The 15,285-nt window shown below is 41.8% G+C and overlaps 1 protein-coding gene across 1 annotated transcript in view; it reads right to left on the bottom strand.

The window, feature by feature from the left end:
• Positions 1-3,511: 3,511 nt before the first annotated feature.
• nav3 (neuron navigator 3) overlaps positions 3,512-15,285 on the bottom strand; it is a 334,495-nt gene continuing 322,721 nt past the window's right edge. The window contains exons 36-37 of the mRNA XM_037696241.1: positions 12,195-12,398; positions 3,512-3,846 (exon numbers count right to left, since the gene is read on the bottom strand). Of these exons, the coding sequence (XP_037552169.1) occupies positions 3,727-3,846; positions 12,195-12,398 (324 nt within the window). The 3' untranslated portion in view covers positions 3,512-3,726. The remainder of the gene's footprint in view (positions 3,847-12,194; positions 12,399-15,285) is intronic.

The following is a 15,285-nucleotide window of genomic DNA, read 5'->3' as shown; positions in this document are numbered from 1 at the left end:
GCTAACTATTTGACAGAACAACTCTTTCAAAATGACCAGACTATTACTTTGAAGGAACTACAGGTAAAGTAGACTCGGAGTATTTCATGGCAGGACGAGGAGTACGCAGGAGTTTGTGATTTTAGTGAGTTAAAAAGAGTTTCTTACTGTACACCGTATGCCTCCTGCATGGGCAAACATCCAATCACCACAAGACACATCTGCTTCTGACAGCATGTTGAATTGTTGCGGTTTTTTTTTGTCCTTTCCGTTATTAAAGTACAATTTACTCAGTGGATGAAGCACATTGGAACATAAACAGGGTATAATTCATCTTTGATTCACTGTGCAAGAATTAGTTATTTACAACCCACCCCGACCGTAAAAGTGTGCAAAACCAACCCAGTTAAAGAAAAAGACAATCGAAAATCTAAATGGCTTCCATCCAATACACGCATACATAAAGATAAAGGTCTTGTAACAATGCATCCCCTTTAGAAAGCTTCAAAACATGCTTGTCAGGCTTAAAAAAAGGAAAGAAAAATAAAATCGTAACAGTTCGGTTGTGCTCCCGTTAATTCAAGTGAGCCCAGCTCAACTGGGTGCGAAACAACTAAAAAAATACCCCACCCCCATTTCTTTTTGTTTGTTTTTACACAATCTGCTTTAAATTCAAATACAGCATCACGTCTTCCACCATTTTCACCATCAAAAAAAGCAAGAGGGTTTCAGACAAAGCAGACAAAAGTGGCTGTTTTTCTAACTACAAGCAGCATCTCTGACATTACAGGAAGTACATCATCATCATCATCATCATCCAATATTTGATCAATCTTTTCCTCCCTGTATCCACAGGGAGCATGGATTTTTGCACATTTAAGGCAGTGAGAAAGCACCAATATCGCTGTTCCCCTTTTCAGCTCTTGGCTGATGTATAAAATTGTATAAGGATGCAACTTTTTTTAATTCTTTTTGGTACCTCAGACACAAACAAATACAGATGCTGAGCAGGACACCTAATGGACTTTCAGTGGACCGTGTGCTCTGCTCAGTGGTAGATTACTTTTCATGTTTTTGTAGAAGTCCGGAGCTTTTGTGTGACTTTTTGAGATTCCCTGCTGCAGAAAACCCCATGGTTGTTCATGCAGGTTAAAGCTAATGCCACTACTGTATTTAACTAGTCCTATCATAAACCACAGGGGGTCTATTGTTGTCATGGTGTATCCTAAAGAAGCCAAGGACCGCTTAAAGTCTGCTCCCCACGTTCTGCTTCATGTTGTGATCTGAAGTCCGTGGGTGGGAACGTTTGGCAGTCAAATCAAAGGGAAACGTTGGCACTTTTTCACGTTGTCTTCACAGTAACTGGGTGACGTACAGACAGGACGCTTTTGTTGTGCTCGTCATCGTCACGAGTGGCTTGGCAGTGCCTGACACTGATTTTTAGGACAAGAGTCCAGCACCTTGTTCTTAAATCTGAGCTCAGGGCAGGAAGAGCGTCAATCACGTCGCTTCTATGAGTCTAGTTGGGCTCTAAAGGTTCAAAGATTTATCTGAAAGGCCTAACCCAGACAATTTGAAGAGAGGTTTTGTAGGAAAAATAAAGAACTCTGCCTGTTCGTTGTAGATATGGCATTTTGAACAACCTCTGTTTGGAAAAATCAAGATGAAGTTGGACAGAACTGACAGGTAAGGGTCATTTTTGCATAACCTAGTGATTTACTAAGAATTCAACACATCTATGAGGGGTGTAATGATACATGACACCATGATGGATCTGTGCAAACGTTTTGAACAGGTGCAGTGAACTGACAAAAGTACGTCACGGGGGACTGACACTCCCAGAGTGGCCCATGTTTTATTTAACTGCATCCACAACAGTAAAGACTCATTTCTATAGAACCCTCTAAAAACATGGCTGGTTCAAAGTAACCTTCAGAAGCATGAAGACCTTCCTGTTTAATTCAAATGAGCTGCGTGGGAATTTTTTTTTTATTTTTGCTGTGCCGCTAATCATGGAGAGCTGCAGTAGAGGAAGGCGAAATGGCCTCGTATGGAAAGCAGTTCTATTATATAAGCATGCTTTCAAAACGACTGTGGCATGCCAATAATATTCCTGATATTTCCACCGTACTAACAAAGCTTTCTGGTCTGCTGCTGGGAGAGTTGTATTAAAAATAGGTTCAATTGGACTTTTTTTTCCCTTCTTGTTCCATACAGGCCATGATTTAGGCGTACCGTTCCACCCCTAAAATCTAGCATTAGCACTTCCTGTACAACACGTTTCCTTTAGCTAAAATAACAATGTCAATATTTAAAACCAACTTTTAAGTAAATCTGTGTGAAATTGGAAAGATGGGAGTTGATATAATTTGACAAACGTTACTTTGAGAAGTAAATTTGAACTCCTCAATACTCATCTGGCTCATCAAAGAAGAATCAATTCCAAAAAGGATGGTTGCCCTCATAAAACTTCAGTTTTAAAATGTTCATACTCGTTCATGTAAATATTTGAACACTTAAGCCATGAGTTTTGGATGACATAGTAGCAGGAATTTGATCATTTTTCAGCACCAGTGTGAAATGTTTACAGAAGCGTTACAATTTGCTGCCGCTATATGCGTTCGCAAATAATCACAGGATATTTTGGAACTACCTAAACTGATAGAGGTGCGAAGATTTTAAAATTGAACATGTTTGAAGATGGTGACGATCCACTTTACTCCTGGCTGTGCTGGAACTAGCTGTTAGCTTGTTAGCAGTGTTGAAGTCTGTCCAAATTATTTGTCCAAACTGAGGCTGTTCAAAGAACCATCTGCAACACGTAAGATATTTACTATTTTAAACATGCATATACATACATACATATATACATATACATTATGTGTGTGTGTGTATATATATATATATATATATATATATATATATATATATATATATATACAGGAATGCTATTTCAAAAGGCTGATATCTGCCATGTTTGTTGTAATTAAGATCTAAATTAGTAAACGGCTGTAGGAAAATGGATCATTTGCTAAACTACTGGTCACTGAAATCCAATTTGAGTGACATGACCAGATTTCCATGACCTGAAAACAACCTAAACCCACTCCATCCTTCCCACTCCCTTTAATATATGAAATCAGGGTCTTAAGATGTCGTGTCGGTGGAGTGCATTGCTCAGTGACACTCGAGCAGATCAAAGGAGATTCTCCTCCTGCCACCGCTCCGTTAAGTGCATTTATAAAAGTGTGTCTGTGATAAGCACCTCTGTAAACAAAGAAGGACATAAACAAAACTTCTCCTCTCACTGTAAACATCTGATAAAACCAGGTAAAAAAAAAAGATGTTCAGTTTTGCCACTCTAAGTTCTTGGCTTTTTGGAGATGGATGTAAACATCAGAGAAACTGAAGTTCATCCTCAGAAACATCTCAATGAGAAACATAATGAAAAGTTGTATTTGTGAAACCTTAAATACATTTACTGATGCTGTTTGTTAGTAAACACGATCCGTGCTCTGTTTAACATCGCGACCACTGAGGACAGAGTTGGCGCCACTTTAAAAACATAAAATTTGATTTAATATTGCACCATCACCAAGTCAAAATAGGCTTTTTCTTTTGAATGGTTGGCATTTCCTTTCTGGGTAATGAATCATTCCATACATCAGATGTCTGTGGACTAGGGAGTAACCAGGGCCGGTTCAAAGGTCCCGGGAGGATCGGCGTCTGTCGGCGCAGCTCTTGGTCTCATAGGGCCGACTCCAGCGAGGAGTCCAGCTGGTCGTCATGGTGACTGGTGCTGTCGCTGTCGCAGCTCTGTGTGCTCGAGTAGTTGGCTGCTTCCTGCAGCCGCAGCAGCATGTTCATCTGTGAACAAGAATCAGCAAGATGTTAACTAACGGAGACCGTGGATGGAAAACTCAATGCAGATAAAGATTATAATTATTATTATTATTATTATTATTGTTGTTTATTTACACGTGAATGATTTATGGTTGAGTGTTGTTAACATCTGGCTGCACAGAAGAGGTTCAACATGGATGTTTTTTCAGTTACAGTATTTTTCCACCCTTTTCTGAGTATTGTTAGCTTACCTGACCCATTCGTCTGTTAGCCTGAGCTTAATTAAAACACTAACAACAAACATATTAGAAAACAAAAGTCCTAAAGAAATGTCATTTCCAGAGAAAATACAGTTATTGCTGAATGATTTTTGCTGAAAAGTCCGCTAGCTGCTGATGTGAGTTGAATTTAAACATCTGATCTTTGGAAAATAAAAGTGGAAAGCAGAAGAAAAACAGTAGAAATGTGTAGAAACAAAACAGAATTGTAGCATAAACAAGCAAAATAAAATGAATTAGGCAGAAAAAGGTTGAAAGATTACAAAAAAATTGCATAAAGAAACTGAAATGAGCAGAAATAGGATGAAAGGAGCATAAAAAGTTGAAACTATTAGAAGCATAAAATACCTAAAGAAAAAAAAAAATTTTAATAGAAGAAAGGCTAAAATTATAAAACAGTATACCCAAGAAGAAGCTGAAAATGTAAAAAAAAGCTGAAAAAATGCTGAAATGAGCTGAAAAGTTTTTAAACAGCGCAGACTTTGAAGGATGTCTAGAGAGCTCCATTCATTGTTAAAAAGGAAAAACATGGCCGAAAAAGCTAAATATTTAAAAAAGTTAAAGTTGCATAAATGCCAACAGTCCAAGCAGGAGCGTCCTGAAGGAGCTGAACGTTTTGATACATGAATAGTTGAAATAGAACAAAAATTGTGGAACAAGTTACGTACCAAAAAATGTATAAAAAAAAGGATCTCAACAGTGAGAATGATTTATATTCACACTGTTAGGAAAATGAATACTTTTTTAAAATCCTGCATGAATTGACTCTATTGAAGACCTAATGTGGCTGTTGTATCCACTTTCTGTTTTCTCGTACAGCCTACACACGGGACACTGAACTCATAGTCCTGGTGTGATATGTGGAGACGGCCCAGGTAGCCAGTACCACCTGACTGCAGGTGCCACGGGGCTCCATAATGTGGGGTGCACAACAGAATGGTCCTCCCTTGATGTGATCCGTCTTGTGGAAGTGGAACCTTCATTACAGTATCAGTACAGCCCCTCTTTTCCACGGGCGTGGCTTTACTCAGCTCTCATCGACCAAATGTGTCTCCACAGTTCCTGCTTGGTGCTTGGAACTGCCTCAGCTGTGGTTCCAAACGAGCTGAACAAGAGATTTTGGCATCAGCCAACTACAACCGCTGACTGGTCCGTAGATTGACGTCACTGTATGAGCCAAGGCGGTACTCGCAAACTCCTCCTAAAGCGCCATTTTCAGTCCGATCGTTGAGTGTGCGTGTACGTTGCGGAGATGGAAAGCTGCAAGTAACACCTCATCATTCCATGGTCGAATGATGAGGTGCAAACCTTTTTATCAATTTTGTCAGACGAGTGCGTATAGCGTGAGCACAGAGCAACGAGCGAGTTTACAGGGAAGAAACCGACCACCCACGGCTACACTCGCACTTACGAACAGTGCCGTGACACATTTAAAAAAATGAAGTCTGACTACTGGACGATAAAGCATCACAACGGGACCAGAGCTCCCGCCCGCCCACGATCCTGCGCAGTGAGTGAGGGACACACTCAATGGAGATACACCCACACGTGAGTAGAATCCAATAGAAATGAAGCGATTAGAGATTAAACAATGGAGAAGCAGCTTACGTCTGCAGAAACTACAAGGGCGGCTGTTACTGAGTGGTTAGAGCTGTCGTCCTCCAATGAAAGAGTTGGGGGTTCAAATCCACCAGCAGTTGCATGTTGAATTGTCCCTGGGCAAGACAATGAACCCGTCATGGCCTCTGATGTGTGTCCCAACGATGTATGAATGTGATAAAACTCTGATAATTCTTTGTAGAGATCTAGTAGAGTGCTGTATGAATGGGTAAATGAGGACACAGCCTGTGTTGTAAAGAGCTTTGAGTGTCTTGATCAGATAGAAAGGCGCTCTGACTTTTTGGCTGATATCACACAGAGATACACTCACTTTTTGCTTATTGGTGACTTTAATTTGCATGTGTGTTGTCAGGAGAAGCCCTTAGTGAAGGACTTTCTAGATTTATTGGACTCTTTTGGCTTAGCTCAGCAGGTGAGCGGCCCCACCCAGGAACATGGTCACACGCTGGACCTCGTTTTAACACGCGATGTCTCTGTTTCTAATTTGAAAATCGGTGACAATGTTTTTTCAGATCACATGCCTGTATTGTTTGACTTCACCCCCCCTTGTCCTACTGCTAAGACGTGCGTTCCTGCACGTACGCGTTCCATTAACTGTTTCACTGCTGCTTGTTTTAATGAAGGTTTTAACTCTGAGAGGATCGAACAGCTCTCAGTGTCTCTTACCACTGAGAAGCTAACCTCTCAGTTCAACTCTGCCTGTTTAGATGTTCTGGACCGTGTTGCTCCCCTTAAGACCAGAAAAACAAAACTTAAATCAGAGCCTTGGCTGAATGACGTCACACGAGCCGTTAGGCGGCAGTGTCGCAGAGCTGAACGAAAGTGGAGGAAGGACAGGCTCCAGGTGTCTTTTCAAATGTTAAGGGAGAGTTGGCGTCACTATCAGAAAACCGTTAAAGCTGCCAAATGTAAATTCTTTTCTGATTTAATTGTCTCCAACTCCCACAACCCCCGAGTTCTTTTCTCCACCCTGAACTCAGTTCTACGCCTCAGTGAGCCTTCACCTCTGGAAGCCTCAACTGAGCTGTGTGAAAACTTCCTCCATTTCTTTTTAGAAAAAGTGGCAAACACCCGGGCACTCATTTCTCCACCAGCTCATGATCTGTCCATCCCATCTCAGTGTGTGGCTGTGTTTGACCACTTTGAGCCCATCTCTCTGTCCTCTCTGGAGCAGGTAATGTGCAGCATGAAACCATCTGGTTCCCCCTTTGATGTGGTCCCCCCTCGACTACTAAAGGAAGTTTTTCCTACCCTGGGTCCTTTTATTCTCGCTATTCTGAATAGCAGTTTATCCTCAGGTGTGGTGCCAAAAACTTTTAAACATGCTGCTGTCCAGCCCCTCCTGAAAAAACCTAACCTTGACCCCTCAGTCATGTCCAACTTCCGGCCTGTCTCCAGACTCCCATTCACCTCTAAACTACTGGAAAAAATTGTGGAGTCTCAGTTGAAACAGTTTTTGGGGGATCACGCTATCCTTGAGTTATTCCAATCTGGCTTCAAATCTCTCCATAGCACTGAAACTGCTCTACTGAAGATTTTTAATGACATTTTCATATCCACAGACGCAGGTGATTCTGTGCTGCTTGTCCTATTGGACCTTACATCTGCTTTTGACACCATCAACCACAACATCCTCATTTCTAGACTGGAGCAGTGGGTGGGCATCACAGGGTCAGCCCTTAAATGGTTTGGGTCCTACCTCTCTGACAGAACCTTCTGTGTCAATATCAAAGATTTTAGTTCGGCATCGACAGCGCTCCAGTGGGGGGTACCGCAAGGGTCCATCCTCGGTCCCCTTCTCTTTTCTTTATACCTGCTGCCACTAGGTGCTATCTTCCGCAAACACGACATACCCTTTCATTTCTATGCCGATGATTGCCAAATTTACTTCCCCCTGAGGCACAGAGGCACACGCTCTATTCAGCCTCTTCTTGACTGCCTGGCTGACATCCGGGACTGGATGGCTTTAAACTTCTTAAGCTTCAATGAGAAGAAGTCTGAAGTCATGCTGTTCCATCCCAGTGGCTCACTTATGAACCATGACATTGACCTTTTCTCTCTAGCCCCGCTAGAGAAACAAAAGGTCACTAATCTGGGGGTGATAATGGACCCGTCCTTAAAACTCAACAGTCACGTAAACATGATGGTCAAATCCTGTTTTTTTCAGCTGAGACGGCTGTCTAAGCTGAAGCCTATACTCTCCTAAAAGAACCTTGAGACAGTGATCCACGCCTTCATAACATCAAGGCTTGATTACTGCAATTCACTTCTGTTTGGAATCAGTCAGTCCTCCATTGCTCGTCTACAACTGGTCCAAAATGCTGCAGCCCGATTTTTAACTGGTACAGGCTATAGAGAGCACATCACGCCAGTTTTGGCCTCCCTGCACTGGCTACCCATTCACCTTCGGATCCATTTCAAAATTCTCATGTATGTTTTTAAATCACTGAACAGTTCCGCCCCATCCTATCTCACTGATCTTCTGCAGCCATATGTCCCACCGCGCTCTCTGAGGTCAGCAGACCAGATGCTTCTCTCAGTCCCAGAAACCCGTCGTAAGCTCAGAGGTGACAGGGCTTTCTCTGTTGCAGGTCCACGACTGTGGAATGAGTTGCCACTGAGTGTCCGGCAGGCTCCCACATTCTCAGTCTTTAAGTCTCGCTTGAAGACCCACTTCTATTCGCTTGCCTTTAACACGGTGTGATTTGTTTTGGTCCGGTCTGTTCTCTACTCTGTTGGCCATTTTAGTTAGCTTCTGCTGCTATTTGTATCTGTATTTCTATTTTGTTTTCCTCTCCGCTGTGCATGTTTGGTTCTTTTGTACAGCACTTTGGTTGGCCTTGTTGCTGTTTTAAGTGCTATATAAATAAATTGGTATGGTATGGTATATAAGTACCGTCCATTCCATTTAAACTGTGATCGACCCATTGATTCAAACATCCAGTCAATGTGAGTTCCTTTGCTGGGAAAATGCACAGTATGACCACTGTACTACGAAACAGCAATCTTGTGTTTTTTTCATTTGTCCAGAATTTCTTACATTAAACCCGAAGCACAGAGTTTAGAGCAAAACAATATCTTGTTTGGATCAAGGCCAGACGTGGCTCATTGACAGTCATCCTTGCACCAAGGGAGTGGTAGGTTTGATTCCTAGCAATATGCAGTCACATGTGGAGGTATCCCTGGGCTAGGCTACACGAGGGCACAGGTTGTGTTGTAAAGCACTTTGAGTAGCCTGGTTGACTAGAAAGGTGCTATATAAGCACAGCCCACTCACCATTTATCCACCAGCTTTTAGTTAGATACCTGAACGTAACTGGTGGCAACCACAAGAAAACGTGATGACTGAACAGTCATAAAACAAAGAGAAGCGGGCTAACGTAAGCTTAGCATTTCAGCTAACTCATCCACATAACACTAGCAGGAGATGCGAGTTTGGTATAATCTTTGTAACTTAATGAATGGAATAAGATATTCCACTATAAAAATATAGTTTAGGTAAAAAGTTGTTTTGTCAGAAAATTATTAGTCTCAGTGATGATGAAAGTTGTTCACCAAAACTTTCCGTGAAATAAAAAACAAGTCAACAAAACAACATCCTCCTCATGAGCTAATAAAATATCACACAATTATAATCCGCCAGTTTTACACCACACTTTAAGAACTATAACAGTGAGATTTTTAGGTTCAAACCAACCATAAACCAGTTTTATTCTCCCCCACAGATTATTTGTTTACATAAAAAACATGAAAAACAACAAAATTTTTTAAAACACTGAACTGTGTTTTAAATATACAGGTGCTGGTCATAAAATTAGAATATTACTTAAGACCAATAAAAAAAAGATTTTTAGAAATATTGGACAACTGAAAAGTATGAACATGAAAAGTATGAGCATGTACAGCATCAGTACTTAGTTGTTGCTCCTTTTGTCTGTATTACTGCAACAATGCGGCGTGGCATGGAGTCCATCAGTCTGTGGCACTGCTCAGGTGTTATGAGAGTCCAGGTTGCTCTGATAGTGGCCTTCAGCTCTTCTAGATTGTTGGCTCTGGTGTATCACATCTTCCTCTTCACAATACCCCCATATATTTTCTATGTAGTTAAGGTCAAGCAAGTTTGCTGGCCAATTAAGAACAGGGGATGCCATGGTCCTTAAATCAGGTACTGGTAGTTTTAGCACTGTATGCAGATGCCAGGTCCTGTTGGAAAATGAAATCTGCATCTCCATAAAGTTGGTCAGCAGCAGGAAGCATGACGTGCTCTAAACCTTCCTGGTAAACGGCTGTGTTAACCTTGGACCTCAGAAAACACAGTAGACCAACACCAGCAGATGACATGGCACCCCAAACATCACTGACTGTGGAAACTTGACACTGGACCTAAAGCAACGTGGATTCTGTTCCTCTCCTCTCTTCGTCCAGACTCTGGGACAATGATTTCCAAAGGAAATGCAAAATTTACTTCCCATCAAAGAATGTAACTTTGGACCACTCAGCAGCAGTCACAGGCGAGACACTTATGACGTCTCTTGTTCATGAGTGGCTTGACACAAGAAATGCGACAGCTGAAACCCTTGTCTCGCATACTTCTGTGCGTGGTGGTTCTTGAAGCACTGACTCCAGCTGCAGTCCACTCTTTGTGAATCTTCCCCACATTTTGGAATGGGTTTTGTTTCACCATCCTCTCCAGGGTGCGGTTATCAACTGTCAAGTCAGCAGTCTTCCCCATGATTGTGTACCTACAGAACTAGACTGAGAGACCATTTAAATGCCTTTGCAGGTGTTCTGAGTAAATTAGCTGATTCGAGTGTGGCGCCAGGTGTCTTCAATATCGAACCTTTTCACAATATTCTAATTTTCTGAGATACTGAATTTGGGGTTTTCATTAGTTGTCAGTTATAATCATCAACATTAAAAGAAATAAACATACGTCTGTGTGTAATTAATTAATATAATATACAAGCTTCACTTTTTGAACGGAATTACTAAAATAAATAAACTTTTTCATGATATTCTAATTTTATGACCAGCACCTGGAAATGACTGACAGATTTTTAAGCACCTTATAAATGGAAATGGACTGTACTTATATAGCGCCTTTATATCTTATTGAGATACTCAAAGCGCTTTACACTACAATCTGTGCCTCATTTACCCATTCATACAGCACTCTACTAGATCTCTACAAAGATAATTGAACAAATCATTCTAAAGAGACTAATCAGAGCTTTAGATCACATTCAAACACCGATGGGACACACATCAAAGGCAACAAGGGGTTCAGTGTCTTGCCCAGGGACACTTTGGCATGTGACTGCTGGTGGATTCGAACCCCCAACTCTTGTATTGGAGGACGACTGCTCTAACCACTCAGCCACAGCCGCCCATAAATTACCTTATGACAGTAATAAATGTTCGGCTGATCAAAAACAGTTTTCGCTTTAATTTTTTCTTTTAATTGTTGATATTTTAGTGTTTAACAGTTAAAATGTGATGAATTTACTATCCAGTAAGGGACGTTTTAAATGAACAACTATGGCTACATAATAAAACATGGAAAAATAAAAAAATATGATATTTCTGTCTCATACATCTCCAAACCATCCTCTGCGTCCGCTGATTTTCACTCACTGTTCTGACTGTCGAGCGCTCCAGCAACTGTCTGATAACACTACCGCTCCACCCTGAGGCTACCATGTAAGACTTCTGGTTTGAACACATCGGCTCCTTGCATCACTGTCCCTTGAGTCATTTAGGAATCCGCTGCTGGTCTGCATGTGAACCAAACTGGACTGTTTATATTTTTTAGGATTCTACAGTTTGATGGTTTTGTAGAAAAGTTTACTTAATAAACTGGTCAGAGAACCAGAAGTTATACAAGTACATTTCCAAAAGCACTTAGCTAATACTTTTAGTAGTTTTCGGCCAAAAACGACAGTTCAGGCTGACATTATACATGTACTATTACAAGCAGTAATCAGAGTACCATGTTTTTACTTTTTTTTTTAAGTCATTGTAAGCCCTTATCGAGTAAATTTAGCTATGCTCATATTTTAAGACTAAAAATTCAAATTTTCTACAAATCGTGTGTGTAAGGCTCACACATGCTGTCCCTGTTATTTGTTTCATGCATAACCACTTTTTAAATGTTGCACTAAATCATCCCCTCTACAAAGCTAATGGTCCAAATGATGCAGAGGAGCTGCTGCATCTGGTAAATCGCTTCAAGTGAAGGTAAAATGAGCTTTGGGACACCTGCACAACACACACACACACAAATGCACAATCACACACAATCTAACTAAATCAAGCTAGTGGTTTTATAGTCGGCTAATCTTTAATTCCTCTTCGGCTGCAATGAGCCGTCAAATGGAAATAATTTTTTGCCCTTTTTCTCCCTGTCATACTAGAATAATTCATCTTTTAGTGTGTGAATATGAATGGGCGGGGTCATCCCACAGATGTTCTTACCAGTGGGTCTCCCTCTGTGTCACTCTGGGACACCTGCTTGGACGACGCCCCTTCCTTGGACGAGCTGTAGCCGTCATATCCCACGTCCTCCGGCCTCAGCTGAAGCAACGACTGGCCTTCCTGCTGCAGTGAGGCGGCGTTCCACGGGTATGTTTCGTTCACCCACTTGGACGGATCCTCCCACACCGCTCTCTTACCGTAAAGCTGCAGAGATGATCAAAACGGGAGTACTAAAATCAGAAGGTGCTGAGTGTAATGTCAAAAAAAATCTGTTGTTTGAGAATTCATAAAGATAAGGCTCAAGGTTCTATAAATGTTAGTGATGCTGATCAAGTGCGTTGGTTTTGGCAAATCATACAAAGCGCACTGATTGGGGGGAGTGGTGGCACAGAGGTTAGAGAAGGTGAGTCTGTGATCGGAAGGTCGCCAATTTGACCCTCCAGACTGGCAACATGAAAATTGTAGGTGGGAAAGGTGAACTGCCTCCACCCTCATTTGCCCCACTCTGGGTCCTTGAGCAAGGCCCTTAACCCCCGCCATCTGCTCCTCCAGGTGCCATAGCATAGCATCTCTCTGCTCCACACAGAGAGCTGTGGTAGCTCGATGGTCTGTGGTTGCATCAGAAAGGACAAACAAACTGGCATGTCTTCGTGCAACTTAGTTCGCTGTGGTGACCTCTGAAGAAGGGGGCAGCCGAAATAATTAAAAATAAAATAAAATAGTTGTATAAACAGAACTGGATGCTTGAAGCTGAAACATTGCAGTACAAATACTCCCTAGAGGCTTGTTGCAGTTCAATTTTTAAGTTCCCCACATTGTAAATAGGGATTTTATGAAAATAAAAATACTCTTTAAATCATTTTTTTGAGGTGATTCTTTTTGTGGTTCCACATAATTTCTACCTTGCCGCTGCATGTTCGAATATTCAATTAAATTCAAAAATACATTATTAATCCCAAAGGGAAATTAATTGTTGTTAGAGCTCATCGTCCTGGTTTCATTAGAGTTGTTATAGATGCGGATGGTTTTGGGCAGGAAGGATTTCTTGTAGCAGTCCGTCCCACAGCAGGTCCGAAGAAACTGGCCGCAGATGCCGATCCGTCCACCCAGACCCTGCAGACCTCTTGTCCTCTTGGGCAGCAGGACTACCTAAATGCTAGCAGAACTCTTCCCCGAGCAATGGCCATGTCTTGCAGCAGCTTGCCGAGCCCTCGTCGCTGCAGACTTAATTGCAGGTACCAGGGGACAATCTTGGTCCTCCCGCTGTTTTAAGCTGTGGTCAGGCACTCGAGCAGAGCCTCCAGATAGACAGTAATGCATCCACAGCACCTCTTTTTCAACTCATTTGGGATTTGGCGCTGTAGTTGAGGTCTTATTTGGGCTTTTGAGATGTTAATCAGCTGCTCCCAGTTGTAGAAAACCACCTTGCTGTTATGGTTATGCATCATAAGAAATGTCCAAATGTAAAAAAGGTTTCATTAAAAATCCTTCCAGTGGCACAGCATCTGATACCAGAGGAAGTAATCATCCGAAAAAAGCGATTTACATCCAGAAAAATTTGTAATTAGTTTTCACAAGCAAAATCTCAGAAAGAATGTAAGAGAGCTACTCGAACATGCAGCCTCCTTGAGTGGTGCAATTCTGGAATATGCATTTTTTTAAGTAAAATTAATTTTCTGAGGCTTAAAAAGTGTAATGTTGCAATGTGGCAACTGGTTAGAGAGCATCAACATTAATTCAAGCTGGACACCATGTGGGATCCCAAAAGCTGAAATCGGAAAAACAAGTTCCCATTTGGTCCCAGTACAAGTTTAAGTCCTTCCTCCTTTCATAAAAAGACTTTGCCCTTATAAAAAATAAAATAAAATAAAAAATAAAATAAAAAACTCAACCCCCCCCCCCCATAATGTATTTATTTATTTTTTACATGTGTTGACTCTTGTTGATATATTTAGTTCTTACCTTGCTGCTGCTATATGGCCAAATATGTATCTTTCCAATAGTGATCCCCCACCTATCATGGGGTTACATTCCAGAGACCCTGCGATAGGGGAACATCCCTGAAGTAGCGGCATTTTATATGTATGTATATAAATATAAATATAAATATATATATATATAAAAGAGAGTTATATAAGAGATACTAGAGTTTTATTGTATTTTTTTAAGGCTTTATAAACCCTTCCCACATTCCCACAAACCTTTTCCACTCTTAGGTTTCCCCTTTGCGCACAACACTGAAAACTTTAGCCCCGCCCCTCGTCTGTATAGACTGCACTGAGACAGGCAATCGGCTCCCAAATACTGTTTTTCTTCAGCCATTCAGGAGCCAGTGAGGCCCAGATCTTAAAGGGCTGCACCAATACTCATGGAATCTGGGGTTACAATACGTAACTAACTTCCATGTCGTATAGGCTCCACCCTTTAAGGCTATCGCTAGTGGGTTAAAGGTGAAGCAGGATGTAGTCTATGTCTCACTGGGTCCGTTCAGTACCTCAATCATACAGATATCTGCTTACACTCTTTGAAACTATCCATATTGAGCCTTCAAACCTCGCGTAATTATGTGCCACTGAATCTGTGCGCCTGAGGTGCGCTGATCAGCAGAGAGCGAAATGATCTCTGCATCAGACTGAATTGTCAAACCCTGCTGCTGTGATAATAGGCAGAATGGAGAGCTCACTACTCTGACAAAACTCCGAGGACAGAGTGAGTCAGGGAGAAACTGGAGACATCATGCAGATAAAAACGGATGCATGAGCACGGAGAAGCCCAGGAAGCTGCGGTGTAGATGTCCTGCACTGACACTCCTCCATGCAGAGCTGTGGAGGATTCGTTTCCTCAGGTGGAGTGAGCTGTGAGCCCCTTTGGAGGCTGAGATCCAGAGGAAATATACACATGTGAAATAGCCTCACACAGCCAGAGTGACCGACGCTGAGCAGACAGAGGAAGTCCTTCAGACTGATCTGAACGTAGCAGGAGAGCGCACGCACAGTGCAGAGGAGATGAGAGGTGGCTTCCTCCTCCACTTGCACAAGCGGTAGTGGCGTATAGTACGTACCTCAAAATCCTGCGGCATAGCAAAAACTCT

This window comes from Nematolebias whitei, chromosome 22 (genome assembly GCF_014905685.2).
Source record: "Nematolebias whitei isolate Nwh7 chromosome 22, NemWhi1, whole genome shotgun sequence".
NCBI lineage: Eukaryota > Metazoa > Chordata > Actinopteri > Cyprinodontiformes > Rivulidae > Nematolebias > Nematolebias whitei.
The sequence above is the reverse complement of the archived record's forward strand: the minus strand, read 5'-3'. Positions and strand labels throughout refer to the sequence as shown.